Genomic DNA, 27,500 nt, shown 5'->3' with positions numbered 1-27,500 from the left:
AAAAACTGGCATTCCCTGGTCGCCAGATTTTTAAAGAAAGAGAAGCACTGATTTCGAGCAAATCACGTGTACCATGAAAAATTGAACCAGTATCATTTTTTCCTTGTGCTCTCACCATCATCTTACATCATTTTTGAGCCTTTGATATATTAGATAGCAAACCTTTGGTTATCAAAGCCCTGCTCCTTCTCGTGCGAATCAGCAGAATCTATAATTAAGTGAGCGCATCTACAACTTCTAACTGTATTTCTTTCCACTTCGCTACTACTGTCCACCGTAAGATGCTGGAAGGAACTAAGGACGCGTTTCATTATTTTGAATTGAATGATTCTTAGATGTTGATTTACATTTGTACGTTGCTGGCATTTTCTTTCGCTTTCTCTGACAAGACATCTGAAGAATTTCAGTTTCCACGTCACCTGTTTTTAATGGGCATTTCAACTCTGTCTGGAACTCCTCTTCTGTTCTCTTTCTTTTCAAAAAGTCTGCGTGATGCTTTCAAGTTAGTCTTCCAGCTGAGGCACATTCGAGGTAGCACCAGTTTTCATAAAAATTGGTCAGTTGATCAAGGACAGGATACAATTAAAAAATTTTGTTTGTAAATACCACTACCGTAACGGCACCTATTGGGCCACGTATATCACGCTTGGTTCAAGTTTGTAAGATTTTATTATAGTTGCTAATCAAGTAGCATATAAGTTTTTCTTGTACGTGCTCTGTTGTGTCTACAAAAAGCAGCTTGTCTTTTTCGCTAAACTGGAGATGAAGGTGTAGTGTTCAAACCACTATGCTCAAGGACGAGTCCTAACGCAAGTGCAAAGCATATCTGCTTCTACTCCTGAATGGCCTTTTATACTTCTAGGACCACATTCAAATTTATTAACTCCAACAGGCTGGACTTTAGGTCAAATTAGGGTCTTTTTTTATCTGTCAATGACAAAATTAGCAATAGAACTTGTATGAAAAAAGGCACTAATGAATTTACAAGTTCCGCATTATTTCACGACATTATCACTGGAAAATATGAGCTACGCATTTCAGCACATTTCTCATTCCATTTGAAGAATAACTTTCAGGGACTTTGTGAAACTGTGAATGGTGGGAAAAACTGGCGGGGGTTTTAGGACCCTCAGTTGTATCTGTACCCATAAATCTTGCTGCACAAATGTATGCAGTTATGCATTGCCTATTTATCTATCTATTTATACGTTACTTATTCAGTTGATAAATTTATTTATTGCTGTTTTCAATAACGGTGAATATATGATACCTGGATGTGCTCATTTCCGAAACCTATCTGTAACTCATCTTTATATTTACAATGGAATTTAAGTAGAGCGATTCTCAAGTAATGAACGACCGAAAAAAAAGTACCCTAGTCCATTATACGATACAGCTGAGTGACCAATCCCATATAACCCTCCCCCCATGCACGTGCCATTTTTATGTGTGTGAGAGTACGTATGTATGCACGCGCGTTTACGTGAGAACCAAAACCAAACAGAAAGTCAACTCACATTCAGCGGTGGGAACTTTCCTCTCCTTGTAGAGATCTGTGAGGAAGAGGCTGTTTATGAGCGTGGACTTTCCCAGACCCGATTCCCCAACAACCATCAACGTGAAGTCGAATCCCCTTTTGACGCTCTTTCGGTGGACTTGCTCCGGCAAAGTGGCGAAACCAATGAATTCCTGCGAGTTCTGTCAAGGAGAGAAGTTACACGTCAGATACTGGGGGACAACACCAGCACACACTCATATCCGAAAACCTACGCACACAAGGTGCTGTGCGTAAAGATACATAGTACATACATACACACAAATATGTATATGTACACACAGACACACACACACACACATATATATATATATATATATATATATATATATATATGTGTGTGTGTGTGTGTGTGTGTGTGTGTGTGTATTATGCACATCTATCTAATATATATATAAAACATAAACAATAATATAATAACAGTAATAATAACATAACAGGCTTACATCATTACAAGGAACCGTATGTTACTATGAAATTGTGAGAACTGTGTTCAGGAGCCACGACTGTTACAAGTGCATGACATAACACGAGAGAACGACGGCATAACGTCTGTCGATTGAATTTGACAGGTTTGATGGCTCTAAGTGTCAGTCATTTCGTAAGGCATGATTTTGACTCGCTGGGTTTAGCCGTATCCGCGGTCTATGCGATCGTCTGCCTCACCATCACCCAGCTATGCGACCTAGTGTAACGTCAGTCTCTACCACAATGTGCCCCCCCTAGAGAGTTAGTGCCCTCAGTGCACCTTATGCGGTGCACCGTAGGCGTTACTTAAGGTTCTTTCCAGCGTGCCTTTGGTCCTTAGCTGCAACCCCCTTTCGTTCCTATTACTGTACATCCTTTCGTCTAACTTTCCATCCTCTCCTGGCAATTGATTCATAGTGCAAATGCTTTGAGGTTTTCCTCCTGTTACACCTTTCAAACCTTGTACCGTCAGTTTCCGTTTCTGCACTGAATCACCTCCTAAGTCCCAGTGCTTGGCCTTTGGCCTAAATTCTATATTTTCTTCAACTCAATTTAATCCAATTTAATACATACCACCATGTTGGCAACAATTATGTATCAATCGCATTGATTTATCACGGGGATCCTTCCGAAAGAATTCTCAGCTCCGTCAGGGAAATTCCTCATTCCTAAAGAATTTGCACGAGGGAGCAGGAAACTTCAAAAATGTCGCCAAAAGTATTATTCAATCATGATTCGTCCAGTTGCAAAGGCTTGGCCACAGGAAAGGTTCATTTTTAACGTCTCCGCCCAAAGAAAGTGTCCGGGGCGTCATTGAAGTCAAACGACTTTGCAACAGGACCTCGTAACCATATGTATAATTATGACCTAACTCAAAGTTACCCGTCGCCCCCCAAACCCCAGCTCTCCTCTCCTTCTTCGAAAGATGATCGGTTAAATATTGATGGATCACTTTCTTCTGGAAAAAGGGGGATTTTTTTTTGTCTTTTTTTGAGATTTGTTCATTCCTAGTCCTCAGCTGTCCTAAGGGAAAACTTGATTCGATATTGAGTAAACGATGCCATTTAAGGTTCCTGTTGTCTTGCTGTCGAGATATTTCATGTGTCATATGAAACTACTTTGAAATTTACCTGTTTATTTATTTTCTTAGTTTCCTTTTTAAATTTATTGCCGCTTCAATAACCTATGTTGAGATAAATATATATATATATATATATATATATATATATATATATATATATATATATATATATATATATATATATATATATATTTTTTTTTTTTTTTTTTCTGTTTTTGAAAATGGAATTCCGAAAGTTTAATTTCGTGTGATTTTACATTCGTATTATGACGATCTTAAGCTAAATACCATCAATTGTATGTATGTATATATATATATATATATATATATATATATATATATATATATATATATATATATATATACTTATTTTTTACGTATTTTAGGTGCTCCCCTTTTCATGAACTTTTTGGAAGTCAATACAAAGCGTTTAAATTTGGTGTTGCTGTTTTGTGACGTCCCCAGAGAGTGTATCACCTGCTTTGCTTATTTCTTGTTGCTTTGAAAATACGTAAGTTATTCAGACATTCGGAAGACATAATGCACACGAATATTTTACATAAAGACCCGACGATTAATATAGAGATTAATCACAGACTTGGAAGGAACACATTTCGAATCTTCACTAACTGCAAGAATGATCCAGTTGAAAAGGGAAAGGAAACTGTTAGCAAGTAAAGCGAGACTTCATTCCAAACAGCATCCGGTTCAGGAAATGTGAACAAGAATGGTCATTTGGATCTTTCTTAGATAATGAACCCAAAGGGTTTTAACCTGGTATGTATCTATGTATCCGCCTTCGCGGCATATTTAGTACAAGCCCGTTGGGGATCACCGTCAAAACAAAACAAAAAGGGATGTAAATATCATAAAGGTAATGACCCCCAAGAAATATTAGTTTTAGATAACGACACCCTAACTTAGCTGGGGGTCACAACCTAAGAAAGATCCGATCATTTCACTGCGGTTGGTTGTCAGGGTCTAAGGGTCCACACCGCGCTTCTTCTTCTCTTCAGCACATTTCACTCAGTTACCCGAGAGACTTCGCTCATTACTCATGCACAAACATCTTAATCGGTGTGTAAACATCACACACACGCACACACACACTCACACACTATTATGGACGTTCATACAGTTGAATACATACATACTTACGTATCTCAATAATTTAAACTAAAAGAGTCTTATGGCCATTTCTGAAGTAACAATGAAAAGCACTAAAAACTTCAGTGCAGACTATAAGAAGATCCTTCCCCTCTCAAGTTGCTCTGTCATATTTGCCGGGACGTTGCCTTCTGCTTCACTCTGCATAGAAGAGCAATTTTTGGATAGTTGGTTCAATGACTGGTTTCGTTCTCGTTAAAGCCATTCATTGGAATTTTCTGTCTATTTTCCTTTCCCCTGATTTCTATTACAGGATACGAACCGCATTTCCGTATCAATCCAACCAATTCTCATCTCAAGACAAACACGAATCCACACATCTGTGCATGGAGGAAAATCAGTGGTACTACAAACAGCTTTAAAAATCGTTGACGGAAACATCCATTTACATTAATGTATAATGACCCATCTAAAGAAATAAATACCGTTGAGAGAGAGAGAGAGAGAGAGAGAGAGAGAGCGAGCTCTCATCCATAAAGTTCAAGCAGGCTCAGCTCCCTAGGGATACTGAGATGGTGCTTAAACACTTGACATTCAAGGGGACTTGTCGTCTGTGTTATAGACCTCTTTCTTCTCTCCAACTTCTTCTCTTTCTCCTCCTTCTTCCTCTTCTTGGTCGACTCAAACTGTGCCCCTCCTTCCTCCTTTCAAATTAAACCCATTAATCCCAAGAAGGAAGAAAGGAAAGGATACGCACCGAAGTTGATTGTTTTCTCGTCTTCATTTCTCTTTTTCAGCAACAAAATACACGTACTAAAAAACGGCCTTTCTTTGTCCTGTAACTTTTTCACAATAAATCGTTGGCTAATTTTGTCCTGTAACTTTTTCACAATAAATCGTTGGCGAATTAATGTTTATAGGTAAAAGTAGGTAAAGACTTGAGCAATGCAGAGGAACTTTTAATTAAGCTAAGCATCGATTTCTTCTGTCATAATCCTCGCCAAAAAAAGACGCCATTATTGTTTTATAGCATACACACGGACACAAGTAAAGCATGCGCCGAAGTTTCTTCGGCTCAATCGAGTCTTCTGTAAAGCTGTGGCCCATGAAACTTCAACCACGGCCCTGTAGTGGCCTGATATATAGCGGTGCCAGACGCACGGTCATAGCTAACTTTAACCTTAAAACCTTAAATAGAATAAAAAGTACTGAGGCTAGAGAGATGCAATTTGGTATGTTTGATGATTGTAGGGTGGATGCTCAACATACCAATTTGCAGCCCTCTAGCCTCAGTAGTTTTTAAGATGTGAGGGCGGACAGACATTTTTTTTTATACAGAAGACTAAAAAGACGGAGATGTGAGAAAATATTTCTAAATCCTCCCTTTGGTGACTCGTCATCAAATAAGTTTCGGGAGTCGGCGGAGAATAAAGTTGAAGATGAAGAGCGATGAAAGATCAAAGGTTGGTTCAATTCTCTCGACAGCTCTTCCCCATCAAGGAAAGCGGTCGAATTAAATAAGGGCTTCGATCCGTGACGTCCCAAGAGCGGGAATTTGAGCAGAGGAGAAGAAGGCTGCAGTCGTTATTTTGCATAAGTACGTCGCTCGCATGAAGTATGATGCATTTTCAGTCTCAAGTGAAACTTGGTCTCGCAAATATCTGCGCACTTATGATAACTGATTTACGACTGCAATTACAATGATTGTGATGGAAAAGTCTCTTCAAAAGGTGACCGTTTCAGAGGCACTGGGGAAAATGACCCTAAACTTCATTTCCATTCTCGCTGAAGGAGGGAACAGGAGTTTCCGAGGAGCTCAAGAGGCTGTTCTCATATTTTCCGATTCTCTTCAACACTCGGCTTTTTAAGAGCATTCTATATATATATATATATATATATATATATATATATATATATATATATATATATATATATATATATAGGCAAATACATTGAATTATAATTAGAAATAAGTTATAACTACGGAAAATTCAGTCAACTGAAAAAAGGTAAAACATGTTGAACTAAAAATCTACTACCAATACGAAAACGTGAAGCATATTATTTTACAATACACACGCGTTTTCATGTCTAAAGACTAGACAAGGAATGCTTATTAGCACACGACAGGTAACAGCGCGCACCTGTGCTCTTAATGCGTGATTCACACAAGAAAAAGCGCGGGAATCATCAGTGATGCCATGACGCAGCATTCCATGACTGGTTTTCCCAGAGCTTCTGAGAGAAAGGAACAGTTTTCCGAGAAGGAAAATGTGGAGTCATTTCTCCCTTTCACGGGCGATCATCACGAGTTATCTCCTCGGGCTCCGCGTTCCCCTCCTTAGGGAAACAATGGGAGAAGGCCTTTTGGTTTCTGTTCGACGTCATTCATGCGTTCAGAAGGGCTCCTGTGTAACCCCTCAGAGCGTTTACCGGGGCGTGCAGGCGTCTCCTCTCTCAGCTCTTTTGCCTATTCAGTAAATGCACACGTGTTCACGATTAAGAGGAAGAATGGGGTTGTAATGAATGATGCTATATTCATATATGAACGCATATGCCATTTCTTTTAAGATGTAGGTATTATTAAACTATGAAAGGTCATATGGTCATATTACATGCAACTTTGGCCCCTTCTTGCAAGTAAATAACAATGCCCCTTAATACGGGCATACACTCTCAAGAGATGGTAACCAGTGGCTTATCCACATCACTCTGAGGAGTACTCAGCAGGGGGCTTACCTTCGCCAAGGCCTGCAACAGCCCCCTCACCAGGAGTAATTTCAAGTATATAGTTGTACCTACCTTGACCAGTGATCTTCCTCTCACCCTTTTTGCTCTCGAAACACTGATAATTCGATGGGCGTGCTCAAGTTCTCCTTTTAATTCTGCCTACAAATGAGTAGCTGAGAAGAGCGCTGAGACCTTGACAATGACTTTGGCCTTTGACCTTTGAAGATCAAACCTAGTTAACCTTATTATTCTGGAATTAGATCTAAGATACAGCACGAAGAGGACACCGGTTTGTTCTTCGGCAAGGAAATATTTCTCTTAGTCTAGAAAATCACAATGTTTCACTCCAAGCCAAATAATTTATAATCAATCAATCTTACATTTCAGGGATGGATGAAAATCCCAATTCCCGTTTCCGTCTTCTCCAGATGACTTTGGTTATTCGTAACTTTTTAAAGTTCGTCGAAGTAATTCATACTTATTTGGTGGCGAATATCCTCTCGAAAAGTCATCCAGTCCCCCATTCTTTTCACACGACCAAACCAACCCAACACAACCCATTGTGATCCATCTTTTTACCTAAGCCTGCCTTCTCTTTTTAGTTGCCTGTGAAAGAAAACTATCGAGATAGCTTTGTCTGTCCGTCCGCACTTTTTTCTGTTCGCCCTCAGATCTTACAAACTGCTGAAACTAGAGGGGTGCACAATTGATTAGCCACCCTCCAATCATCAAACATACCAAATTGCAACCATCTAGCCTAGTAGTTTTGATATTATTTAAGGTTAAAGTTAGCCATGATCGTGCGTCTGACAACGATATAGGACAGGCTACCACCGGGCCGTGGTTAAAGTTCCTTGGGCCTTGGCTCACACAGCATTATACCGAGACCACCGAAAGGTAGATCTATTATCAGTGGCCTTGATTACACGCTGTACAGAAAACTCGGTTGCGCCAAAGAATCTTCGACGCATTTTTTTTTATTTAACCATATCTCCAACCCTCGAATTTTCTCTCCCTTTCAAGCATTCTTGCTCCATATTGTTGTGAGCACAGTTTGTCTCACCATCCATACTTCTGCTCAGTTTTTACATTACAATAGTTGCCTTCATAGGCACAGCTGCTCTTCTAAATGATGGACAGATATCGTGTTACCTTTCCTGTTTCGCCTATTTTGAGAAGCCACCTATGGACACTGTGTGTGCAAATATATCTGTTAATCCACCTGTCATTATTGTAACGCCTTCCTTTGATAAAAATAAACATAAAGATAGAAATAAAAATAAAGATTAGTTGAATTTGTATGAAACCTTGGGATATGGGTACTTTAAACAGACAATAATTCAGCGCTTCATAAACAAGCATAGAAAATAATTTAGTGCGTCATACACATACGCTGAAAATAATTCAGCACTTCATACACATACACAGAAAATAATTCAGAGCTCCATATACATACACAGAATATAATAGAAAATATATATTATTCAGTGTCCTATACTTATGCATAAAATAATTCAGCACTTTATATATACAAGCATAAAATAATTCAGCACTTTATATATACAAGCATAAAATAATTCAGCACGTCATAAATATACACAGAAAATAATTAAACGCTTCATAAACAAACGCAGAGAATAATTCATTGCTTCATAAACATACACAGAATATAATTCAGCGCTATACACATGCACAGAACATAATTCAGCTCTTCATTCACACACACACAGAATATAATTCAAAGGAATTCACCTGGATCCTGCAGGAATTCTCACTCACACTCTCAAGCATCCTGAAAGTTAGGGTCCTTCCTTCCCTTCCTTTCACTACATCCGTATACTCTTTCCTAAGCCCGTTTCTAGGACTTCCGAATTTATATTCTATCGACCATCCTATTATCTTCCATTTTTTTTCTATGACTTACTCTCCTTACAACATTCTGATACACAGAACTGGAGTATATATATATATATATATATATACACACGCACACACACACACACACACACACACATATATATATATTATATATATATATATATATATATATATATATATACGACTGGTAAACATGCTGTTACAACAGAATCCCTTCTAATAAAAGGAACCCATAAAACACCAAAATATACAGAAAATAGGTACTATATTTCATTACCTAGCTGAAGAGACAGACAGCAATCTTCGATATATAGTAATTACTTTCTATGTTTTGGCGTTTTTATGTTTTTATTGATATAATATATATATATATATATATATATATATATATATATATACATATATTATATATATATATATATATATATATGCATAAAACATGCTAGTATGAGAGAGAGAGAGAGAGAGAGAGAGAGAGAGAGAGAGAGAGAGAGAGAGAGGTGACAATTAATAACGTCATCACACATGTAAGCAAACACATTGCATCATTAGCTAATAAAGTAATCCAGTACTCACAGAAAGTGACTCCATTAGCCACCCTAATTAACCTTCATTAAGCCGCACATGAATGTCTATTGGTGCTCTTCAATCTTCCTAATCCCTTCCCCCCCCACCCCCGGGGATCTCCTTACCTCCCCTCTCCCAACCCTCTCCCCCTACGTGCAATGCCCGGATCCCACCAGTTCATTACGTGGGCAATTCGTGGCATTTATTTCATCCGGGTTAGGCTAACTTGATACCCAAGATCGCCTACGTGTGCCATCTTGAGGAAATACGTATGCCACCTGTATGCCATCTGCTAACAACGATGTCATTAGAGCTAAGGTTACAGGATGTTAAATGTTCAGCGGTTGCGTCTAATTGGTTGTTGTCGTTCTTTGTTTACCTCCACGAAATGGCGAGAAGAAGGCACTGACATCCCTGCAAGCGCTATGGAGAGCGTTCAGTGCAATACGATAGGACAAACTTCCAAAGATTATTATGCGGCATTAAGTTGTAGTACTACAAAGACTAGTGCGATACAGGCAAGATCATTTGGTGGCGGATCGATCATGACTATAATTTCTTTGAAGAAAAACATTGCTTATTAGAAGAAACAACTAAGATAGGGACAAGGTTTAAACTGCGATCAATACTAGTCTTGGATATCAGAAGATTGATGGAATATGATAGGTTGCACAAGAGATGGATACATTCGCTCACTCAATTCAAAATATAAATAAAAAAGAATGCCTAGATATATGAGCTACTGATCATGAAATGGCCCTGTTGCCAAAAATTTGTGAAGACGTTGTAGGAATTACTCGGTCTAGTATCAAATCATCATCAAACCATAGCTAATAGACTGTGACCTTAAACGTTATCAGCCTTTTAGAACTTTGCATAAATATTTACCACAGGTTTTTAAATTATCATGTCAAAAAAGCTAGTATTTATAATCACCTCCACATACGACTTCCATAGTAGAGTAGAGTAAGCGAGTCCAAATTCAAGACTGGAATCCATTTGTCAGCAGCAAGCGTTTGTAAGCACAAAGGACGAAAGTGGGAGGTTTCGTTGGGGAACAAAGAGGCTGTTGAGATGCAAATAAGGGAGTTAAGAAGCAAATAAGAGAGGTAAAGAAAGGAAAAATTAAAATAAAAGGTGATGTGAACAAGTGGTTTAAGAGGAGAAATAAGCTGCACTGGAGGGAAGTAAATGCAGAGAGAAATGTTAACTAGTAAGGAAATCTAGGAATAACAAATGCAAATGGAGAGATCCTGTCCCTAAAGGATGCAGTCTTGAGTCGATAGATCGAGTACTATGAGAAGTCATTGAATGTGGAAGTCAAGAGAATGAGCTGGCTGCTGCAAGAGTGAAAAAGTTTAGCGTGAATTTGAGAATGTCTGTAAAGGCGATGAATGGATTGTGAAGGGAAAAGACCAGCTGATGGTTTACACATAAAGCTGCAGTGTAGTGGCTATAGTGCTAATTTGCTGACCAGGGTGGGTAAGGTAATTCTAGATAGTGAAAGGCTTCAGAATGGATGGATGGCAAGAATAATGTTATGCATTAAGATGCTCATGTCGAAGATCTACAGTGATGCATTGGGGGTTGTCATGATCCGACAGGACGGGATAGATATAGCCACGCTTCGGGCTAACAATATGTGGCTAGACGACTTCCAATCAAAGTGAACGTTTATATAGCAGCTTCTCATTTACCCTCGACATCTCTGGCCATCACTTTATCAAATAACATTTCATTTAATGATGGAGGTGTGAGTAAAAATGATGGGTACAGCACTGTTCATTACACCTCAGAAGATGTTATAAGATTCTGATTGAGAAAGTAAGCCATTCAACAGAAATAAGACATGAGCAGATCTAGTATAGACATGGAAAAGTGTGTGTAGGTTTGCTACTGTTTCTGAAAATGTGTGAAAACTCTGAGAGTAAGGGGACAATAATTGTAGGTAGTGAGCATGGACCGAGCCAGCATATGACAGAAATGCGAGAGAAATAAATTTGCTGGTTATCCAGGGTATGTGGTGTAATAAGTAATCTGTTGAAAGCAACCGAATGTTTGAATATGGGGACAAAAGACTGAATAATTGGTCATGAAACTGTCTGAAAAACCGTTGTGTTAAGTTTCCAAGGTTGTATGTTGTCGTTACTTCTAGAGTAAAGAGAGATATTGGTGCAAAATTGTATGGTAGAAAAAGTGGTTGTGAATGGGGCCAATGGGACTGTTGTTTACATATGATACAGCGTTAGAGGTTGATGGTGAATAGAAACTGCAGCGACTTGTAAAACAAGGTGAAAGTGGTTATGAAGAAGTCTAAGGTCAATGTTTCCATGAAAATTATAATAAAGGAAATGAAGAAAGGAATGTTAGTATAGACACAGAGAGCATAGAAATGACTGGTTAATATAAGAATTTGGCAGTGAATGTAACGGGTGACCTTAGCCTACATAAGAGAAGATGTGAGAAAAAAAGCAACACAATTAGTGGTATCTCTACAAATAGTCACGAAGTAAAGTTACAACATATAAAGGAATTATGGAGGGACATATTTTATGGCAGTAAAGTAATGAGGGTTGACTTGAAATAAGAGAAAGTAGTGGAAGCTACGGAGATTTATAACAGCGTCATATGAGTTAAAAGGGCAAGAAATGTCAAGATGAAAAGAAGTTGCCATGCAAAGTTTATGCAGATGAAAAAATGGATCATGGTTTTGAAGTGGATCGGTCAATAGGATAAAATGGGGGCCAATGACTTGGGAAAATGGGCACATAATTCGGATATTTTGGACATGACGCATGCGAGTGGTGCAGTGTTCGGTACGTAGGGTTCTTGCTCCAATGATGACGGAACTTCTGCTAAGGTCACTGGAGCGACTGATTGGGTACGCTAACTGCAAGGGGTCCAAATAGAAATCTAAAACACACATACCTTATATAAATACACACAGTATGTATGTATATATATATATATATATATATATATACATATATATATATATATATATATATATATATATATATATATGTGTGTGTGTGTGTGTGTGTGTGTGTAAATATATATATATATATATATATATATATATTATATATATATATATATATATATATATATATACTCTCATGTGCAGTGTGATTGATCTAACAGAACGCAGTTCAAAATATGTAACGAGTAGCACCGTAATATATAAAAGTCAATCAATGTTGTTGGGGAAGTAATGGCCCTGGATACTGATGATCTTCCGAAAAGAAGCAATACTCCATCACCTGCAGATGAAAAGATCTGAAGAGAGTGACGATATCACTGTCTCTGAAGATATGAGAAGCCCCACTGGGTAATATTTGCTCTTAGGCAACATAAGATCAAGTACTATTTCAGTGCAGCGAAAAGGCTATAAAATTAGATTCAACAGAAGCTAAATTCTTCCTGTCCAAAGTGATCAGAGGATTGGAAGTAAAGGTGGGCTTTTCCACAATGGAGTTGGACGAGTGGTTTTCGCGCTCGCCTACCAATCCGGTGGTCTGAAGTTCGATTCTTGGCTCTGCCAACGCGGAATCAGAGGAATTTATTTCTGGTGATAGAAATGCACTTCTCGATATAATGTGGTTCGGATCCTACAATGAACTGGAGGTCCCGTTGTTAGGTAACCAATAGGTTCCTAGCCACGTAAAAATATCTAATCCTTCGGGCCAGCCCTAGGAGAGCTTTTCATCAGCTCAGTGGTCTGGTAAAACTAAGATATACCTAACACTTTTCCACAATAAAAAATAAGTAGAATAGTCAGTAGTGTCACTACATCTTTGCCAGGTCCCGCTAGGTATCTTTTAAAAGTTCAGATGATTAGTTGATCACTGAAACGTTTCATATCTATTTTTTTACTTACATTTATATTATTGTAATTATTAGACTCAAGATCAATTAATTTTTTTATTCCTAAAAAAATCAATAGCAATTGTAATTGTATGAAGCACTGGCTAGAATTGCTATTATTAAGTCGTTGACTTATATTTAAGTTAATTGCAGTATGTTCGCGTTAAATCCCGACGTTGGTTGATGACGTTTTACTGCAGTGTTGACGCTCACTAAGGAGATAAACTCCTCATTCCAAACGAGCAAATAAAAAGACGATGACACTAATAATCTTCACCGTAAGGAAGTAGTGTCGTCAGTGTACTTCACGTGGTGCACTGTAGTCATTACTTAATTGTATTTGCAGCGTCCCCTCGGCCCCTAGCCTGCAACCTATTTCATCCCCTTTACTGTACCTTCATCTCATATTCTCTTTCTTAAATCTGACTTTCCACCCTCTCTAACAATTATTTCATAATGGAACTGCGAGGTTTTCCTCCTGTTACACCTTTGGAAGCTTGTTACTGTCAATTTCCCTTTCATTGCTGAATGACCTCATAGGTCCCAGCGCTTGGCCTGGGCTTAAATTCTATTTTTCATTCTGATAAAATTATTCATAACATAAGTTCACTCGGAAATTGCCGATCAGAAAGTCAATCGTTCCTCACCTCTTGTCTCTCGGAGACTCTAATCGCAAGACGGCCATATCAGCTCCAACCACCCCCCTCCCCCCCCCCCCCCCCCCCCTCTTTCCATGGATGAGGACAATGTGCAGACATCTAACGCCAAGATACATAGTTTTTAATCTTTCCACTATAGAAGAATCATCAAATCTCTAATTTATGCGGCGCTGTAAAGCCTTCCTATAGTTCACAGAAGGTACTGTCAGCCCTCAGATCTTAAAAACTACTGAGGCTAGAGGGCTGCAAATTGTTATGTTGATCATCCACCCTTCACTCATGAAACATACTAAGTTGCAGCCCTCTAGCCCTAGTAGTTTTGATTTTATTTAAGGTTAAAGTTAGCCGTGACCGTGAGTCTGGCAACGCTATAGAACAGGCCACCATCGGGACATGGCTCAAACAGCTTTATACGCTGTACAGAAAACTCAATTGCGCCGTAGAAACTTTTTTTGTTTTTTGTTTTTTAGGGGCAAATAGGATTCCCACCTTTCTTTAGAATGACAATGACAGATGTGTGGCGGTTCAAAATAACAATTTTATATATATATACATATATATATGTGTGTGTGTAAAAATATATATATATATATATATATATATATATATATATATATATATACTATATATACTATATATATATATATATATATATATATATATATAATCTCACGCAGAAGTATTTCAGTCATTATCACCGAAGCACTTTATACAAAGTAACTAACAAATAACTTGCCCTTTCATCTTCCTTTGCAATATAATTACCGTATCTATTCTCCCAGTTGGCATCATAATCATAACAGAACCCTCAAGTCTTTGGTAAAATAATCCCCATTTGTCCCCAACCCCCATCCCTCAGGCATTTCTTATCACACTAGTTACGATGTAATTCAGTATGTGACAGTAAGAGAGAGAGAGAGAGAGAGAGAGAGAGAGAGAGAGAGAGAGAGAGAGAGAGAGAGAGATTGGAATGGCAAGCCATTGCAGCAAATAATTTTCGTCCTTATGCCAGAAGAGCATCCGGGATGGAGTAACTCTACCTAAGTGGTGCTATGGGGAGATATGATCCTCATTCTCCTCCGCCTCCTCCTCCTCCTCCTCATTCCTCATCTTATCCTTCATTCGCGTTCTCTCCTCCCTCTGCCTTCCTCCACATTCCTCATCCTTAATCCGTCAAAATCGTTGTCTTTCTCCCTCTCCTTCTCCTCGTCCTTCGCCTTCGTCTCCTCCAAATGCCATCAGGACTGTCATCGTTTTGCTTCTCCCTGATTCAGCCTCTCTACGCTTCGTTAGTCTCTATTTAGTGGCAGTCTTGTCAGTTTTCGTTTTATTTCCATCTGACGACTCTTCATCTTCCTCGGCTTTGTTTTCGCTAATCGTTTTCCTTCTTCTGCATTCCCCCTCTTCAGTAACTCCTCTGTAAGAGGAGCAGCTTATTCCTCTCACCTTTCGCGCTCAAAACATCATCAAAGACGAGACTCTTAATGGCTTTTTTTTTTCCTTTTACCCTTTTCAGTCGGCCATTCATCCCTCCGATAATTATCGCATTAGTGAAACTCTATAAATGACATCAGTTCCATGGCAACTTCATTTCTTTGGCTGCGGGTGGGTTGGGGTGGAGGGGGGGGGGGATGGTTTTGCACATAATACCTTATAGAAGGCTTAATAAGCGTCTCTTGTGAGCGCCTATGTTATTCCGTTTTCATGGTTGCTTTTTTCTGTCGAGAGGATCCTCATTCTTTCAGACGTCATATTAAAACATTAAGGATGTATTGCAAGCTATCTCTCATGACTGTAACAAGGTTTTAGTTTTCTGTAAAAGAAAACTATTGAGATGAATATTTGTCTGTCACTCCGCACTTTTCTGTCCGCAGCCAGGTCTTAAAAACTACTGAGGCTATAAGGCTGCAAAATGGCATGTTGATCATCTAGCCTCCAATCATCAAACTTATAAAATTACAGCCTTCTAGCCTCAGTAGTTTTTATTTTATTCAAGGTTAATGTCAGCCATGGATGGTGCCAGCCGCCGACGAATCCTCACTTGACCGCATTTGTGGAGCAACTGAGCGTTGCCCATTCACGGCTGAGAGTTTCATACTGCAGCGCATCAGGAGTTTCATACAGCATCATACACTGTACAGGAAACTCGACTGAGCCGAGGAAACTTTCGGGCATTTTTTTAATGTTTTATATTCTCTTCCAACAGAATTTCATGACAAACTTTGGTAAAGAAATGCCGTTATTTTCGACTAAAAAAAATCTGATTGCATTTAGGGAAGAGCGAGTCAGTGCCTATATTTTGGCACTCCAGTGGCTGTATACAGTTTTCTGTAACATTTTAGCATCTAGGTAAACAATATTATTCTCTGAAAAACTGCTGATATTCTTTTTATCTTGTTGTTTTTGAACAAGCTGACCTTGTATCAGCACGGGCTCTTGCTCACAGAGCTTCACCTTTAATAAAATAATTCACCTCTAAAGAGCTAGTTGAAGAAGTTTGGAGGTTAGTCATTGAATGGGAAAAATGAGAAGTCTGAACACAAGGAACTGTTTGAATTGTCAACCATCCTCTCTGCACGGAACGTGAATTGTTGATCGCAACAGATCATTATCGATATGAAAGCTAAAGCACCAGTGCCAAAATTGACCCCTGAATGAAGCGCCTGAATACGGAAAGTTATTGTCAGCCTCAAAAGAGGTCTAAGGAACAGAAGAATGTAGAATTTGGGCCAAAGGCCAAGCACAGGGACCTTTGAGGTCGTTCAGCGCTGAAACGGAAATTGAGAGTAGAAAGGCTTGAAAGGTGTAACAGGAGGAAAACCTCGCAGCTACACTATGAAGCAAGTGTTAGGAGAGGGTGGATAGCAGGATGGAACAGAAAATATGAATGGAGGTACAGTAAAAAGGGATGAAAGGGGTTACAGCTAGGGGTCGAAGGAACGATGCAAAGAACCGTAAGTAATGCCTACAGTGCACCGCGTGAGATGCACTGACGGCACTAACTCCCCACGGTGAAGAAGTCACAAGATCTCATGAGCTATCGTTATCCCTAAAATAGTCCTCTAATTCGTCTTTATCAGCATCCGGAAAAATCTTTTCATGGGCATATTGTCTCATAAAAGAGTTGTCTGGGCATGAAAAACTATCAAAAATTCTTCGAGAAAAATCTTCAGATTTGATGCCATTGTCTCCCACTTCAGAAGACGTTTTAATTGAACCCAAAGATTGGATATGAGAAATAACCACCATCTACTGAGCTCTTACGATTTAGGTCGTGACAAACTCAATAAAACTTTGTATAGGAGAAGTCACATCAATCCACAACGGAATCTTTGATTTGAAAGTCACCACTGCCCTTAAAGGATAGTTAGGAAGCGAAAAGCCTTCATTATCACATAACATGTGCTTTATGCTTTTATTTCTTACGTGTACCTTGTGCATCTACCTTCAAACAAATATTTTAAGCATCTAGTCTCAAATTGACTTCAAGCATACACTTTATTGGGCAACCTTCAAACATGTACTTTATGCGTCCACTTTCCTGAATGTACTTTATGCGGCTACCTTCAAATATCCACATTTCATGTGATATAAACTTCTCATGTGGTGTGGCGGTTGACCATTATAAGCTTCCCTTACCAAATTAACTGGTCGCTAAGTGGCTCGAGGGTGGGCGAAGAGCATCTAAACCCCACTTCAACCGTTTATTTTTTCTTTTATTTTTTTTATTTTTTTCTTACTTCTACATGAATCGGTTCATAAAAATTAAACTTACTTTCAGCTGCATTCAGATTTCAGATTTTGTCATTCTAGTAGAGCTTTATAATTATATATATATATATATATATATATATATATATATATAGATATATATATATATATATATATAATATATATATATGATATATATATATAGATATATATATAATATATATAGTATATTTATATATATATATGTAGAATCTACTGGTCCTTTTTACCAGATGCATATTAATTTGTAAAAGCCACAATGCCCTCTTAACTTCTCAAATTCTTTGCTCTTTTTTGGATGCGCTTGTCACTACAAAGCCTTGAGCGTCAACTTAAAAGAAATTCAAAGAAATCATGATGTTTGGTAGAGGGAAACGAACCCCTATACCATCACGATGAGGTTACCTTCTCTTTGTAGTGACAAGCGTATTCAAAAAGGAGCAAAGAATTCGAGAAGTTAAGAGAGCATTGTGGCTATTACAATTTCATATATATATATATATATATATATATATATATATATATATATATATGTATATACATATATATATATATATATATATGTGTGTATGTATATATATATGTGTGTGTGTGTGTGTGTGTGTGTTTGTGTGTGTGTGTGTATGAGATAGTATATACATAATAGATATATATATATATATATATATATATATATATATATATATATATATATATATATATACACTGAATGATCTGAAGAGTCAGAAAATATTATCAAACTAATAGGATGTTGATCAACAATCTAAAAGCAATAGAATTCAACTAATGAATCATTTGCTCCAGCTGTAAACTTCTTGCATATAAACTTCAATGCGCTTACTAAATAAAGGAATGTATACATACATGCATAACAAACGTAACGATGTCCAAACATATATACGTGAACATACATCGAAATAAAATATGGTGAACAAATATTATTCACAATATCTCTTTGCATTGCACGGGAAGCTATAAAAGTACAAATATAAACTCATTACAACGTCAACTAGGAAAGGATGTGAGCCCTGGCCTAAATAAATTGAAAGCAAACCTACTCATTTAGTAAATAGAGCAGAAACCTGCGTTTTCCTTTCATGCAACTGCGGCAGACAGCATGTTATGCGTAGCTGCAAGCTCAAATACGAACACACGCACACACACACACACACACACACACACACACACACACACACATATATATATATATATATATATATATATATATATATGTATTATATATATATATATATATATGTGTGTGTGTGTGTGTGTGTGTGTGTGTGTGTGTGTATGTGTGTGTGTGAGCGCACACGCTCGTGTTTGTGAATATTGTATGTTGTCAGCATATTGTTTATTGGGATGATGATGTATACAGATCTCTACAAAAGTTTTTCGATTTCATATCAGCGCGCGCGCACACACACTCACACACACACGCACACACCAGGAGAGAGAGAGAGAGAGAGAGAGAACCACTTTATTTGGACATACTAAACTGATATGATCAAAATAATGAACATTTGATTAAAACTGCATGCTCACTGTTTCGTATCGCTATAATTAGTCTTAACTTTGTCCATAACGGAAGAAACGGATAACAGTGTTCAGGTGACGTGATAACATCCAAAGACCTGTGAGCTGACAACCGATGAGAAGGAAAAGGACACTATGTTATCATATCACCAAAGGATCCCCGCCCAAAAGGATGTCCCTACATCCATATCCTCAGGCCCTTCACTTCCTTAATCCCTAATGCCCTCATCCGGCTGACTTTGCATTCGGTCGCTAGCCGCCGCCGAGAGAGAGAGAGAGAGAGAGAGAGAGAGAGAGAGAGAGAGAGTCAGTTTGATTTACTTGCTGCTCTGTCCTTTATAGATAGGGTTGACCAAAGTCTGCTGGCTACAGGGAAGAGACGAACTAGCTAGAATCTGGTTATGTTTTATTTTTGACTCCGGTCCGTTTTTGTCTATTTATTAATTTTTTTAAAATTTGTATATCACCAACTGGTTAAATGCTATCCACATCTAATTGCCTGATATAGATCTCCATCCTGCCTGAAAGAGAGAGAGAGAGAGAGAGAGAGAGAGAGAGAGAGAGAGAGAGAGAGAGAGAGAGAGAGAGAGAAGAGAGAGATTTTCAACTAAATGACGCCAATTGTACTCCATCAGCTGGTGAACTGCACAGCCAGCCAGGAAAATTTCATGCACGATAAAAACCATTCAAATTCATGGCTATACGTAGCATTCCTGGCACATTTTACTTCATATTATGCTTAACTAAAAAAATGAAAAAAAAACATGATAAGAAACTGTAAATGAACTAGCCAAGTTAAGAAGAGTTGGACTAGGGAGAACCAGGCAGTGACAACTGATGACTGAGCAGGAATTATTTACTTCTTTAAAGCAATAAAATACCAAAGGCATAACGATTAGATAAGCAGGACATTTTTACACAGAATCCTATATATAATTTCCCTGAATTGCCTCACTTAAACCTGTGAAAACCTTAAAGAATAAACCTGAAAACAAGAACGGTAAAACCATTCAGAACTCAAGATAAACCAGTAAGAATTCAGTAACTCCAATGACTTACAAATCTTACATAGTATCTCCTTCAATTACATTACTTAACCTGTAACTTTTCAGAACAATAAACTAATAGCTTACAAACAAAAAATTCATTAGAAACAAAATTCCAAAGAAAAGACAAAACAATGAATAAATATTTCAAAATCCAGTACAGTATCTTACATGAAAATCGACAGGCACAGGTACTTAGAACAGAAGTTCAGCTGACAACAACGATATAAGAGGCTGAAATTTAGCAAGGAGCAATATAATATTATCGAAGGCGCAGCTAAGCTTGGGGTTCCAGAAGAATCGAGTAAAACCTTATTCTAATTCATTATAATTGTAACTACAGCTATACCTAGAAGTGAAGACAGCGTAACTCATGCATGTTTCCTCCCAATTATAACGACATTTTACAATAAAAATGATATATTGTTGTGCAGAACCTCGTTATTGTTTTATTGTTTTATTGAGAGCTACTGATACGCAACAAGCAAAACCAGAGCTACTGAACAGATTTAGTGATCGAAAAAAACAAAGCACATTGGAATGTATGATGACTCCCACATTCAGACAGATATAAATGTATATATATATATATATATATATATATATATATATATATATATATATATATATATATATATGTTTGTGTGTATACAGGTATATATACGTAATGTAATATATATATTGTATATATATAAATCTATATATATATTATATATATATATGTATATATATATATATAATATATATATATATATTTATATATGTATATATATATATATATATATATATATATATCAGATATCAATAGAGAAAGAGAGAGAGAGAGAGAGATAGAGAAGAGAGAGAGAGAGAGAGAGAGAGAGAAGTTCAAAATGTACCATTTTATATTTTATATATAATCTCTCTCTCTCTCTCTCTCTCTTATTGTATGAATACAGAGAAGTAAGAATGAAATGACTCATTGCTGATGGCGTCAGAGTACTTGTGAAGCCCACTAAGTAGTGTTGATTAGTCAGGCAGGGGGAAATGTCTTCAAATCCTCGTTTATAACCTTTAAGTACCAGCTGTTGTTTTAATTATCAACACTGTTGAAACAATCTGCAAAAACATTCCCACGACATTTGGACTGACCAACAGGTGCTACGTGTGCGGACGTATATAATCTTTTTTGCTGAAATTAAGCCGTGGTTCCAGAGAAGAAACAAAAGTAAATGATGCATTTATACTTTAACTACTGAATCAGAAAAACGCCGTAAGTGTAGCCGTTTCAAAATCATAAACTAAATGCAGATGGACAGAGCTCCCTTCAGTGTCAAGGGATCTTCCTGTCCGTTACCTCTTTCACGACATCTATTCAGAGCTTTTCAATTCTGCCTCTCCTCATCCCACCTTAATGCTGCCGAATTATATATACTCTTTTCACCATTTTTCCTCCTTCATAAGACCAGTCCATCTTAAGAAGCAAATATATGAACCTCCTTTCACTTCAACTGACATTTCACCACTTCTTCCTGTCTCCGTACTTCCCGCCATATCATCCGTTCCCATACTGCACATGCTACAAAACAATTACAATTACTTTTCCTTCATTTCTACTCAACAGCCACGCTTCACTTCCATAAAGGAAAACGGGCTCAATAATTCCTTTACAAATTTCCCCTTCAGCTTCCAGATATTTCCGACAGTCGTCCCATTTAGTTGCACTTAGATTTCGCCCTTCCTTGTTTCGCCTTTCCTGTGACTGGCCCTTCTCTCATCATACACTACGCTCTTCTGAAGAACATACACCATAAATAAGCCACGGATGATATTCTTAAAGAAAATGGGAATTAGCAGCTGCCAACCAAGATGTGGCCATGGCCTTATAGAACGTTAAGATTTCCTTTCGAGTACTGGTAATTTAATTGTTGTACACAAATACACATAAATACACACATACACGCGAGCGCTCACACACACACACATATGTATATAGCTAGGTAGATAGATAGATAGATAGATAGATACACAGCAAAATTATAAACACTGTATCAGTGCACAAAAATTTCATGTTGGAAGCCCGCTGAAATTTGGAAACAATTGAAAGTTTTTATTTAAGCTTTCGGAGAATACATTCTCTCTCTCGTTCAGAAAGAGAAATAAAAGTTACAAAAACTGAAAGCATTGGTCGAGGTAAATGAATTACCACCATACAAGTATATAGTTGTATCAGAGTAACCGCCCTGAGGTGGCTCGCTAATCTTGTATAACAACTTAGTTACACTAACTAGTATATGTTTTGTCATAATTGCATTACAGAAAAGGTCCAGTTTATAATTACTCTCATAGTGCCAAGAATGTAATAAAACACGTAGTTTAGGTGAAACGATTGATTTTGACAGAAGGAAAAGACAACATCGTGACTCACTAAGGAAAGGTGATGAAAACAATGACCTCTTTCAACACAGACAAATTAAAAATCATATTGTTAACCTGGACAAAATGAGAAACTTAAAGGATGTTAATAACATTGAAAATGTTGACACTATGAATATATATATAAAAGTTATTTTAAACTGGACCTTTTCTGTGATGCAATTATGACGAAAAGTTAGTGTAACTACGTTGCTGAACAAGATTAGCAAACCACCTTAGGTCGGTTACTCTGATACAACTATATACTTGTATGTTGATATTTCTTTTACCTCGACCAATGCTTTCAATTTTTGTAGCTTTTATTTCTTTTTCTGAAAGAGGGAAAGAATGGACTCTCCGAGAGCTTAAATAAAAACTTTCAATATTTTCAAAATTTTAGTGGACTTCCTACAACATGATAGACAGATACATGTATCACTCAAAAGACTGCATTGATCCATTGCCAGAATAGCGGTGTCCTCCTTCCTTACCCAACCTGGACCAAGAGAAAAATATCGAGAGCAGGTTCCTGCTGTTTGGAAAGCGTCCAAGAGAAGCATTTCGTTAGTATTCACGATTAATGACTTACCGACCGGCTCCGTCTCACATGGATTTGGACTTTGGCCAGTTATTCATCTTCAAATATAACACCAGGAATAACAAAAAGACGTCATACCAATAATATGACAGGTGGAATGTGTTTTGTTGTTCGTAAAGCAGTAGAGTAACATTTTCTTAACAGTATTTTCCAAACCTCCAAATCCTCACTCTAAAGGACATAACGAATAATCTTAAGTGGAAATGAGCCGGTTCACACGTTATCAAAACATCAACTTTTTTTAGTTTTCTGTAAAAGTATACTATTGTGCAGGCTTTGTCTGTCCATCCACCCTCAAATCCTGAAAACTACTGAGGCTATAGAGGGCTGTAAATTAGTATGTTGATCATCCATTCTCCAATCATCAAACATACGAAATTGCAACCCTTTAGTCTCAGTGATTTTTATTTTATTTAAGATTAAAGTTAGCCATAATCGTAATTCTGGCAGCGCTATAGGTACCAACAGCATAGGCCACCACCGGAACGTGGCTGAGTTTCATGTGTCGCGGCTAAGAGTTTTATGGGCCGTTGCTGAGCCACGGCCACCTCTTCACAGAAATTTTCTCTCTTCTTGTGAGCTCAAGTGACTCAATATGGCTGAGCACTGGGCTTGGGATACTGTCGAGGCAGATGATACTGATATTTCAGGACATAACACTAAAAATATTTAGCCACAATCTGAACCGACAGCCATTAAGATCAGATTTATTTTCGCCTCAAATTCTCCTCCAGAGCGAAATTGGCTACAGAGTCGTACGATCAAGACTTGAGTTACACCTTCGAACTTACTGGTTCCCGACCAATCGGTGTTTGGTACTGAGTCACCAGGACTGACGTGAATTAGTTTCATAGAAGCGCCTCCGAGAGAAAATATTGTTTTCCCTTCTCCGGTCACTCAAGATACTTAAGCACCAGCTTTTTTTTGTGGTAGGCAATCGCCTTTGTGGCACTAACTTCTTTTTCATATTTCCTTTCGTCTGTGTTCAATAATTCTTCAAAGTTATGGATAATTATGCAGAGTAGAGCCACGCTAGAACACCACACACGAAGAAATCAGTAGTACCACATTATACATGGTTGGGGTCAATTCATTTTATCAATTCAAATAAATTCCAATTCAACAAAAATTATGAAGTTATCAAATCTAATTCAATTCCAAATAATTATCAAAAATAAATGTTCAATGCAATTCAGTTCAAATCATGAGGGTTTCAATTCCAATTCAATTACAATTCATTATTGATCGATATTTCATGAGGGGCAAAACTAAAGATTTACTTACCTCTGGTAAGCTACTCACATCTGTATCAATTATCAACATTCATTATCCACAAAAAATTATACAACTTTGTCATAAACATAAAGCTCACATTTTCAATCAACAAAAAAATTGGCGTCTCAAAATTTTGCCTTAGAAAAATGTTACCCCATATTATAAGCCTATCTTATCAACTCAGGTACTCCAAACTCTGTCTGTGGTAAACTAAATGCTATAAAATCTCATTATTTGCAATCTGTGCTTGACTAGATACCTTGCGACGGCACTAGACTGGTGGTAAGGGATATTAAACCAAGTCAAAATTTCTACAGGAACTCACAGAGGCACTTTCTTCCCCGTATCACGCTCCACACTTTAGACTACGTCATTGTGCCATTCAATCTTTGCCGTAGACAATTTCCATTGAAGTTAGTGAATGCAATGACCATCAACAAAGCTCAAGGAAAAACATCTTCACACACGGACGGTTAAATATCACCTGCTCTCGCGTCCGTTCATATGTTTGTTTGTATGGTGCTTTTACGTTTCATGGAACCAGTGGTTATTCAGCAACGGGACCAACGGCTTTACGTGACTTCCGAACCACGTCGAGAGTGAGCTTCTATCACCAGAAATGCACATCTCTCACTCCTCAATGGAATGGCCGAGAATCGAACCCGCGACCACCGAGGTGGGACGCTAATACCATACCAACCACGCCGCTGAGGCGCTCGTCCGTTCATTTGATTCACTTCATTTTCAGGTTTATGAGAACTCTCAGCAAGGGAACTATAACTGCAGACATTTCATTCTGATTTGGCCATACATATGTCTTCTCTTTCTCTGAATTTTCCATATTTTATAATATAAAATGTGTTGAGACTGAGCACTATTAACAAAATGTTCATAGATTTGTAAGGACATAATCTTTTGTGATAAGAGTAATGTACAGGTAAGATATCCTTTTCAAATGAAAATGTAACTTTCTTGACCTTAAGAATTCATGTGGTAACTATGAACCTCCTGCATTATGCGGTTCACAGTAAATACTACTCCTGTTATACAACTTCAGTATTAATTACATCAGAACTATTAACAAGAAAACTATTTAAGCGAGCACCTGCCAGTATATATATATATATATATATTATATATATATATATATATATATATATATATATATATATATATATGTGTGTGTGTGTGTGTGTGTGTGTGTGTGTGTGTGTGTGTGTGTGCTTTTCTGTTGGTGTGAGAATATGTGTGAAAAGAGGCAAAATTATCATATCCCAACTGGAGTAAAAAATGAATGAAACGTTTTAGCTACGAATTAGCCACCCAAACGCTCTGAGTAAGCAAATGGAATAGGAAAACAAACAATAATACACCCCATTCCATTCCCCTGTGCATTCTATAGAAGACTCTCTCCCCAAAGGAAGAAGAAAAAAAACTTATGGTATGGCGCACGGTTGGTGGAGTCTGTCACTGATAGACAGGCTCCCTCAAGAGGCTGCTGTCATACAGAAGGCAACACAAGAGGGCTTCCCTTTATCCCTTCGGAGTAAACTGTTATCATTTCTCTCTCTCTCTCTCTCTCTCTCTCTCTCTGAAACGAAATGCTGTTTTGACTCCTTTTCTGAAGCTTAGTTAATTTTGAATAAATAGAGACTTCACAATATAAAGGAAACCCAAATTAAAAGTTGATAAACATTTTCACGCACTGGAATAAAGTATGTACCATATCTTATAAAAAGAGATACTTATTTCTTTCAATAGGCAAGATTAGATTGACTCATCTGCAATTAATTGTATATCTCTTGAAAGTCTTTACAACTGTAGTATAATATTATTCTAAACGACATGATTTTTCCGAATACAGTTTGACTTGTACTTAGTTAACGTATTTCTTAAAAAGGAAAAAAATGTGCTGAAGAGAATGAGCAGGATTTAACTTAATCATAATTTCCCATGAAGGAAAGTCAAAACAATGATGATGCTTATGAAATATTTATATTAGAAATATATACATACATATATATTATCATATATATACATACACACGCGAGGAGGTAATTCGAGTAGACATTACATAAGACTAACTATCAATAACGTTTCTGTTCGTGTTGTGAAGAACACAGAGACCAGTAGCCCGAGTTAAGTGCTCATTTGTTTATCCATATTTTCCTCTTCAATTAAGGCGCTCCATTATATAGCTGAATACCGTTGTTGAACGGATATCACAGGGTCATTTTGCGCTCTGGTGCTATGTAACCTTTCTGATTGCAAAGAATTTGCCCACAAAAAATCATCAGCTGTTTATATGAAATGCAGGCGTAACGAGAACACCGACACTGAGGAATAATTGTTACGTAAAATAACAAAACTATATATATATATAATATATATATATATATATATATATGATATATATATATATATATATATATATATATATATATATATATATATATATACGTATACTTTTACACGTATCGTTTCTTCACCGAGCAAGTCACCCAGCCACCTCTCTCTCTCTCTCTTTATATAATTGGCACTCTCAATGGACAGCCAATGAATTTCTGGGGAACCAAATCATATTCTTTCTTCTCATTCCCGAATGCCTCACGTCAGCAATGAAAGATCCAGCAGCGCCTTGAAAGAATTGGTCAGAAGGGAGAAGTGGACAGATTTCTCCTATGACTTTTCCATCTTCTCCAAATCCCTTCCAGCCCAGATCATTCGTACGCAGATTATAATTCTTCTACTTCGTAGAAATCATCCTCCCTCGTTTCCTTCTCTTCGAACCTTTCCAGAGACCTGTTCTCAATCGCAGTCAGTCGAGCTCCCGTCAATCTCTGAATGCCGATCTTCATATCATCTCTGACAGGAGCAGGTGACAGTTGGCTCGTGTGAATGCCTCACCCCCATTTTACCCTTATCACCGCCTCTCTCCTCTTTTCACCTTTACAATAATTCCTGAGAATTTGGATGCTGCGTTCCTCTG

The 27,500-nt window shown here is 37.6% G+C and overlaps 1 protein-coding gene across 10 annotated transcripts in view; it reads right to left on the bottom strand.

The window, feature by feature from the left end:
- Positions 1-27,500, bottom strand: part of LOC135209028 (septin-2-like) — a 205,222-nt gene that overhangs the window by 24,235 nt on the left and 153,487 nt on the right. For all 10 annotated transcript variants that reach the window (XM_064241572.1, XM_064241564.1, XM_064241563.1 and 7 more), the window contains one exon: positions 1,518-1,698. In XM_064241572.1, coding sequence (XP_064097642.1) covers positions 1,518-1,698 — 181 coding nt within the window. The remainder of the gene's footprint in view (positions 1-1,517; positions 1,699-27,500) is intronic.

This window comes from Macrobrachium nipponense, chromosome 37 (assembly GCF_015104395.2).
Source record: "Macrobrachium nipponense isolate FS-2020 chromosome 37, ASM1510439v2, whole genome shotgun sequence".
Taxonomy (NCBI): Eukaryota; Metazoa; Arthropoda; class Malacostraca; order Decapoda; family Palaemonidae; genus Macrobrachium; species Macrobrachium nipponense.
This window is presented reverse-complemented; position numbering and strand designations above follow the sequence as displayed.